Consider the following 9250-nt stretch of genomic DNA (forward strand, 5'->3'; position numbering starts at 1 on the left):
AAAATTACATTTGGGACAGGAAATATAGAGCCAGTTGAGTTAAAAATTACATTTGGGACAAGAAATATAGAGCCAGTTGAGTTAATTAAAACTGAATAACATTGAAACACTTAAAAATTACATTACGTGGGAAAATCATGTGGAATATGCTTTGGAAAGTAGGATTTCCACATGATATATTCGAATACTTAGATTACAAAACAAACTTGTTTTGTTTATCTTATTTCGAATATCTAACACTTACAAAGGCTCACCGAGGTAATAAATATGTAAACGTGGAATTGTTGCACAATTACATGCATTCTGAACATAAAGAGTTGTATCATCCGTAAATTGCAGATGCTTTATTTTACGACCGTGAACTCAAAAGAAAACGTCTTGGAACTGTTTCTGCTCTAGGCACAAGGTCTGAAATCTTGACGAAGCTGTTAGTCGACGTCAACTCCAGTGCTTAATGGTTACTTATTTTTATCGACCTCCAAAAGATGAAAAGCTAAGTCGACCTCGGTGGGTTTCGAACTGACATTGTAAAGAATCGGAAGAAACGTCTTTGAGCATTTTGCCGGCGCGCTAACGATTCTGCAAGCTTGCCTCTTTGAGTGCTGTCTGTAATAATGTCTAAGCTCATTTACTTTATCCAATCTTGTCTTTTACTGCTCATTAGTCTGACCAAACCGTATTAATCGGCCCAGTATTTTGGCAGATTATGTGCATCGCGCTAACCAAAGAAATGAATCGGTTTTTAGCTACCGTTTTCTTGAGTCTTGCACATGTCAAATCATGTTTAAGTGTATATTATGTAATTTGATACAATTTATATTTAATATGCATTCCGTTGTTCGATTCAATATATTGCAGTGATTCCACTAAATTCTTGCAAAGTTCTTGTACTGGATCTAGAATCTAACCGAGTCAATACTATATTGGATAAATACTATTCTTGTTAAATGCATATTTCGCGCTAAAAAGGGAACATTATTAAATATATTGGAAATGTTGTTTGTTTCTTTGTTCAATTTCGCGACGTTCAGGTTTTCATTTTATTGTTATTCTAGTTTTGTTTTTTCTGCAGCCGTAATATGAAGATTGCGAAGAATTTTCCGAATATTAGTACTTATTTCCTAGCGGCTTCTTTCGAGTTTATTACTGTTAAACAGTATTCATTATATTAGACTGAATGGTTCACGGTTTCTATTTTAGGATACCTTATAGTAATTTGAATAACCGCCAGCATTTATCATGACACACACATAAACCGGAGGTAGTAAATACAAATTTGGTGGTGGTAGTGGTGATCATTTCTTTTTAATTTTTAGTATTCCGTGTTTTGTATAGCTAGGATTGCGATTCTGAAAGAAAATTTTTTTCCTGAAAATTTCAATTTTATACATTTTGTCCCTAAATTCCGTGTCCGCTTCATTGACTATGTAATTGTGATAGCTATTTCAAAACTCTATCCGAGTATTTTTAACTGGACGTCGTCTGTTCACATTGAATGCATTATTGGGATACTAAACCAGCTCAGTACTCGACTGGTACTTAATTTTATCGACCCTGCAACGGTGAAGGCAAATTTAACCCCAGCGTTATATGAACTCAGAAGAGAATTTATTCTTTCCTCGTACAAAATATTGTGACTTTCTTAGAAGGGGAACAAATCTGTATGGAATGCTCGAAAGTATATAATTCCACTTTACTCCTTTTATAAAATGTTTTCTGGGATAAATATGTTATATAACAAACAGATACAGATATTTCAAATGCCATACAACATAAATGCACGACTTATTAAAATTATTTCTGCCTCTTGAGGATATGTCATAATTATCAAATGGCAATAAAGACCAACACCGAATCAAGAATTCTCCAAAGTTGACATGCATGACAGAAAAAGACAGGCTTATTGTTTGGATATAAAGGGATCTATATAGGATTCAAAAGATCCATATAAAGAGACAGTCGTGGACACGTGTTTCTGGCTCATTTCTGCCTTCATTATCAAGACAATTGTCCACCCCAATCTCCAGTAGCCAAAGGCCTTAGATCATAGAAAAAGCAGTAGAACACATTTTTTGGGCCGAGTTAATTTGCATAATTTAAACAGAAATAAGCTAAGAGAAATAATGGCCAGTAGAATATATTGAACAGCATAGACGTGTATAGGCATATGAACTACCATACAAAACATGCATTTGATTAAGCATTTTGTCCAATGCTCTAATGCAGAATAATTTTAGTACCAGACAACGTTTGCAAGTATGCAAAATCCCTTCAGGGTGTACCAGTGCTAAGAAAAATGACGAATTAAAAATTTTTATACATTAATAGGTATATAAATTTATATTAAATTACTGCTTTGGTTTCAAGGCTCAAACCTGATGGTTTTTCACAAGGGTTTTTATTAGCTTCATCGGAGTGGGGGCAGTTTTATGTTTGAATGCAGGTGAAATTTCGTCCATGGACAATAAAACTCTCCCTTCTTACTTTAAATGATTTCACCAGATTGTTATTTTGAATTGTTTTAACAACATTATTGAGAATGTTTTTGACGAGTGTAAATCATTAGTATCGATTAAGCAGTAGGCAAGTCATTCGGGAGGATTCAAATGAAGTGATGTGAGATAAGTGGTGGTGGGAGAGATTGATAGAAAAGTGGTATTGAGTAGATCAGGAGACTGCAGTATCGGATTAAGGAAGAAGGCGAAAGCTATTAATTTGGAGACGGTTTAGTTCGAAGAGCCTATGACTAAACGAAAATGAATTTTATGCGTAGACTTTCGGTATTTGATGTATTTTATATGATATATATAAATTTGTTGACTTTCCCGTCTTTACATCCCTTTAATAATGTAGTGTAAGGGAGATAATTCCATACAAGCTTGTAAATTGTGTTAATTTCGGAATATTAGAAAACTTGTAATGCTTTGTATAAACAACAATTTAGCCTTTAGAAGGTTTCAAGAAGAGCTTTTGATAAGTTCATTTTTCTTGAATAAAGTAAAATCTATTTCAAGCTTTGCTTTTTATCTGAGAATGTCTTCTGTTTTAGAATTGTTGAATGAAGTTTCACAGACAGAATTAGTGGAAGTATGTCATGCACTCACACAGACAAGCATGCATGCGTATGTTTGGTGAAGTTTCTAGCCAGGTGTAAGCCTCTGTATCCCGCATTTCTCTGTTTTCTTTTATAGAAGTCCATGCTTTGTGATCTGATGTCCACTGAGAAAGTTAGTTGATGAATGCCTTGTGAGAGCTGCACAAGACATGTTGAAAGGTGTAGTCAGCAAGATGAATAAAAAGTGTGGCAGTGAATTCAGCGTGATGTAGAGGCACATCAGCGTTCAGTTCTCAATCCCTTTCTGATCTTTATAGTTTTTCATGTGAGATCAGACCAGGTGCCTACAGGAATTTCATCATCAGCATGATGATCATCATCCTTTAGCTTCTAATGTCCTATGCTGACATTAGTTGGAATTTCTATGTGCTAATGACCTAGTTCTTACAGTAGAATTAGTGAAGAAATTCCAGGCATGGAAACAACCAAGAATCTAGAGGCTTCAAAATAAATTTAGTAAAGATTAAAGTATCTGTAAGTAGAAGAGGATACAGGATCTAACTACCACTAGAGAGATGGCCATGTTTGATGTCTGAAAAAGGAGTAGATAGATCTGAAGTTATTTCATCTCACAAAGGAAATAACAAAGGACTGCATTGGTTAACATGATGTGCAGAAGATATCTCTGCCCATCCAGGCATGGCAAACATAAATTAAAATTGTGTAAATGTGTGTGCATGCATGCATGTGCGTGTGTGCCTCTGTGTGTGTGTGTGTGTGTGTGTACACACCTACATAAATATATGTTTAGGTATGTCTATGCATGTACATATATATACACATGCATATGTGCATATATGTGTAAATGTATGTGTGTGTTTGTGTGTATAAATAACTGTATAGCTACCCTTATGTAGCTTTGTATCTTCTGACCCCCTCCCCCACTACTCTTACATCAGGCACCTCATCACCCTACTTTTTGATCTTCTCCTCCTTTCTGAACCACTTCTATCTCTGCTGCCTGACCTCTTCTCCCTATAGGTATTTCTTATCAGTTGCACTTCCCTCCTTGTTCATCACTCACTTCATGTCATAGCTTTCGTAGAGTCATAATACGATATATCCGTTATTGCGTTGCATATTTTTTACCAACCATTAAAGCTATTTTACTTTTCTTATTTCATGAAGTCATGGCAATCATTTGTTATTATCAACATGATGCATTAAGTGCTTATAGCCAGCAGGCTTGTTTGGCGAAACTAAAAGCATCAGTTCCGAAACTTACAGATTTGGAGACAGAAATCTGCTACTATGTATCTTGTCAGGAAAAAGGTTGGTTCTATATTTAAATATTTATTTATAAAAACACATGTTTTCTTTTCTATAATAAATTATCATCAATCCTTTAACCAGAGCTTTTTTGTATGCAAGCTTAGGTTGCTGTGCAACACAACATGACCTTTGTTGATAATTTTTTAACTCCCATGTAAGGCCCAACATCCTGAGATATGGCCTTATTCCTGCCTTTTGTTTTGATAGAGCAAAGTCCTTAGTTTATGCTAATTTTTCTACTGTTTTACATTTTTTCCCCTTGTTATAGAAAAAGGTGACATTTAAAAATAAAATATCTAAAAATATTGATTTCAAATTTTGGCACAAGGTGAGAAGTTTGGGGGAGGAGTTAAGTCAACCCCAGTGCTCAACAGGTGCTCATTTTATTGAACCCGAAAAGATGAAAGGCAAGAATTTGAACTCAGAATGTAAAGATATGGACAAAATGCCGCTAAGCATTTTGCCCAGCATGCTAATGATTCTGCCAGCTCACCACCTCAAGGTGTTTAAAAATATTAACATACTGCATCAATATTTTCCACGTCTTTTATTATCTAGTGTGAGACAAGTAGATCAATGTATATGTTCCTTAGATTTACACATTAATATTTGTGGTGTATATTCACTGGTGCAGTTACTTATCTGTAAAGCCATTGGGCTTCATTTAAAATCAATAAATATTGAAATGTTGCATTTTTAAAAAAATTTTTACGTCTCGTTCTTTTAGAATTTTCTCTGAAAGATGAAGAGAAACTGACTTGGATTCTAAGTAAACCATTTTGTCAAAAAAGTCTGAAGAAAACATCTTTTTTTGGAGAACATGCAGAGAATTGTCTTTTTGTGGAAATTGGACCCAGGTAAATTTACTGTTTTAAGTTGATTCGGCTAAAATTACTTATTCTTTTATTCTTTTACTTGTTTCAGTCATTTAACTGCAGCCATGCTGGAGCACCACCGTCAGTTGAGCAAATTAACCCCAGGACTTATTCTTTGTAAGCCTAGTACTTATTCTATCGGTCTCTTTTGCTGAAACACTAAGTTATGGGGATGTAAACACACCAGCATCGGTTGTCAAGCGATGGTTGCGGAGACCAACACAGAAACCCACACACTCACGCACGCACACATGCACGCATGTACACACACACGACAGGCTTCTTTCAGTTTCTGTCTACCAAATCCACTCACAAGGCTTTGGTCAGCCCGAGGCTATAGTAGAAGACAGTTGCCCAAGCTACTTTATTTCATAAAATTTGGCATGAAGGCATTACAAAGAGGGTACGAACAAAGACAGACAAACATTAAAAGGTGAAGTAGCTGCTAATCAATTAAAAATTTATGATGATAGATTAATACAATTAAAAATTCCATATTACAAATTACAATTTTACAGACATAATCCTCATTGCGACTTGCAATGGATTCCCTGAAGGAAAGGCATCTAACCATCAGAATAGACCCCTTGCTTTCTTTCAGACTTCTACTTACCTGGTGCCAATCGCTCCCAGCTTTCTTGCCATAGGCTTCCATCTTTTCTTGAATCTTTCTCGTGGCAGGTACCTCTTCTCCAGCCTGATCTTACTGCTGAGGTGGTAACTAAAAAAATTAACCAACCCCTGGCCAGATACAAAGGTACCTATCGCTATTCCTCTCACACACGTCTTCCATACTGTTTCTTTCAGTATGGCTACTACGCAGGAAAAGCAAGCCTTCCTCTCCCTGTTGAGGGAAGGAGGCGGCACAATCTCGATGATAGATTCAGCCGATAGCTGCACTCTTCCCATTGATGACAACAGTTGTTCTGTGAAAACTATCAGTCCTGTTAATTCCGGACATTCCACGAATGCGTGCAAGACGGTTTCCCTGTCCTCCCCGCACCTCGGACATGTCAGCGAGACAGCACTTCCATGCTCTGGCAGTTTATCACAAACAGGTAACGCTGCACGGAAGCACTGCCAAGCCAGGGATTTCTGGTAATTGTCCAGATACCCCGGCCCGAAAGCTCTCCTGAACAAGGTGGTCAACTGATTATCATCGTAGCCCAGGGTCTCCCCCAGAGTGTCTTCGGACATAACTTCAACCAACCCGCTATAAAAATCCGTGGTGGAACTCCTGTTGCTGGTATTGCCCACCCGAGAGAGTAGCTGACGTGCCTGTCGGCACTCCAATTGCCAGTCCCCCAGCCTAGGTTTCTGCTTGATCCATGTACCAATGTCCGTTAAAGACGTTAACTGCGGAAGGTAGAACCGGACGTGCGGTGACCACACTGGCTCTCCATCCTTGTAAAAGCAGAGGTGCCTCAACCTTAACACGAGTTTCTGCATCTTCAGCCAAGGCATCCCTAGCCCACCCTTTAGCGGTTTCTGGCAGCAGACAGAGTGCTTCACAAGTGGCTTTCCTTGCTTCCACTAAAAGCGAAAAAGGATTCTTTCCAACTTCTTCAGCCACAAATTAGGGCAAGTTACGACGGTCAGAGATAACCAATGCTATAAACATCTGCACCACCTCCATCTTTCCAAGCAAGGATAACGCCCACCCAGACCAGGTCTGGGTTAGAGCAGTCACCTTGCTGATCACCTCACTCCAATTTTTCTCTATCTGGAGGTCTGGGCCAAACCAGACTCCAAGCAGCTTAACAGGACCTTCTGTCCAATGCCCCACAACGTTATTGGACGCCATCGGCTTGCCCTTTCAGGTGCCGAGTTGCAAACCGACCGACTTGTCCTTGTTAACCTTTGCTCCTGCCACTGCCTCGTAACTTTTGACAGCCTCTTCCACCACTGGAAGCTGGCCTTCATCCACCACGATGATGGAGATGTCATCTGCATACACCATAGCTCCTCTTCCACACCACAGATCATTCGGTGTGCCCCCTAGTGCCTCCAACTTTCACAGCAATGGCTCAAGAGCCAACACATACAAAAGCGGAGATGAGGACACATCTGACGCATTGAGCGTTCGATCCTGAATGGTTTCGAAAAGAAACCATTCGCTTTAATGACAGACTTGATGTTGCTGTACAAAACAGCAATCCAACCGTGGAAGGTCGGACCCAGGCCAGCCTTCTCGAGGACCACTGCCAAGTACTGATGGTTGACCCTATCAAATGCTTTGGACTGGTCTAAATGTACCAGTGCCCCTCCCCCTACAGCAGAAAGCTTCCCCACCCTCTCTAAGGTGGAGATATATAATTAAATATATATATTTGTGAATTATATATAATATTCTTTAATTATATATAATCAAACGAATGTATAATTAAAAAAATATTAAAAGATTATATATAATTAAAAAATCTCTCTTAAAATATTAATCCTTCTGTTCTCAGGTTAAACTTTTCTACACCCTTTTCAACAAATGCTGTTTCTATTTGTCGATCTGTTGGCCTTCAAAATATTGATCGGATTGAGGTGTCCGTGGCATATTTGCTGAAAGCCAACTCTAATGAAACATTTTCTAAAGAAGAGGAAGAAAAACTGGTTGCATTGCTTCATGACAAAATGACACAGTGTCGATACCTGAAACCATTGGAAACATTTGAACTAAAAGTTAAAACTGAAGCTGTGTATGAAATTGATGTTCTTAAAGAGGGTCAGAAAGCCTTAGAAAAAGCTAATGCAGATCTTGGTAAGTTATTCTTGTTATTTCTTTAGTTTTGATTAGAATTTAGGTGTGTTACAAAAAGAGTCTACTTCATCATCATCATCATTTAACGTCTGCTTTCCATGCTGGCATGGGTTGGACAGTTTGACTGAAACTGGTAAGCTGGAGAGCTGCACCAGGTTCCAGTCTGAATTGGCATAGTTTCTATGGCTGGATGCCCTTCCTAATGCCAAACACTCCAAGAGTGTAATGGGTGCTTTCTGACTGGCTCCTGTGCCGGTGGCACATAAAAAGCACCTACTACACCCTTGGAGTGGTTGGTGTTAGGAAGGTCATCCAGCTGTAGAAACCTCGCCAGATCAGATTTGAGCCTGGTGCAGCCTACTGGCTTGCCAGACCTCAGTCAAACCGTCCAACCCATGCCAGCATAGAAAGCGGACATTAAACGATGATGATGATGATTTCTTCTGTAATTACATTGCAATGTAAGAGTGGTGAGCTGGCAGAGTCGTTAGCATGCCAGGGCGAAATGCTTAGTCGTATTTTATCTGTCATGTTTTGAGTTCAAATTCTGCTGAGGTCAACTTTGCCTTTCCTCTTTTTGGAGCTTTTGGAGTCAACGAAATAAGTACCAGTCAAGTGCTTGGGTCAATGTAATCGACTAGCCCCCATCTCCCCAAATTTCAGGCCTTGTGCCTATAATAGATAAAGTTATTACATTGTAATGTATATAATATAATTCAATGAATTAGAAATAAAATTTAAAAATTTATTCTTTCTGTCCAGCCTGGTATTGAATGATCCACAGCCTGGGATATATGAGTTCATATATTTTTTTGGTCTCTGCAAGAAAACATAGTTATTCTGTTAAGTATGTATTGATGTCATGTATATCTGAGACCCCCACTCCGGTCATGACAGACCATGGGATTGCACCTAGAAAGTTACCCTCCCAGGTACAAGTCCAGGCAAGGTTGTTTTTTTATGGAAGACCAGTAGTCGCCCATGCATACCGGCCTCCCCTCTCCAAGCCACCAGTGTTATCCAAGGGAAAGGCAAAGGGGCCGATACAGCTTGACACCTGTGACGTCGCAATTCATTTCTACAGCTGAGTGAACTGGAGCAACGTGAAATAAAGTGTCTTGCTCAAGAACACAACATGCAGCCCGGTCCGGGATTTGAACTCACAATCTCACGATTGTAAGCTTGACGCTCTAACCACTGAGCCATGCACCTTCACCATGTATATCTACTGAGTTA

The 9250-nt window shown here is 38.8% G+C and overlaps 1 protein-coding gene across 1 annotated transcript in view; it reads left to right on the forward strand.

Moving 5' to 3' along the window:
- The window catches only part of LOC106879080 (phosphoribosylformylglycinamidine synthase), a 43232-nt gene that overhangs the window by 890 nt on the left and 33092 nt on the right, over window positions 1-9250 (forward strand). The window contains exons 2-5 of the mRNA XM_014928513.2: window positions 4244-4387; window positions 5115-5244; window positions 7716-8014; window positions 8777-8780. Of these exons, the coding sequence (XP_014783999.1) occupies window positions 4246-4387; window positions 5115-5244; window positions 7716-8014; window positions 8777-8780 (575 nt within the window). The 5' untranslated portion in view covers window positions 4244-4245. The remainder of the gene's footprint in view (window positions 1-4243; window positions 4388-5114; window positions 5245-7715; window positions 8015-8776; window positions 8781-9250) is intronic.

The sequence above is a fragment of the Octopus bimaculoides genome, chromosome 7 (assembly GCF_001194135.2).
Source record: "Octopus bimaculoides isolate UCB-OBI-ISO-001 chromosome 7, ASM119413v2, whole genome shotgun sequence".
NCBI lineage: Eukaryota > Metazoa > Mollusca > Cephalopoda > Octopoda > Octopodidae > Octopus > Octopus bimaculoides.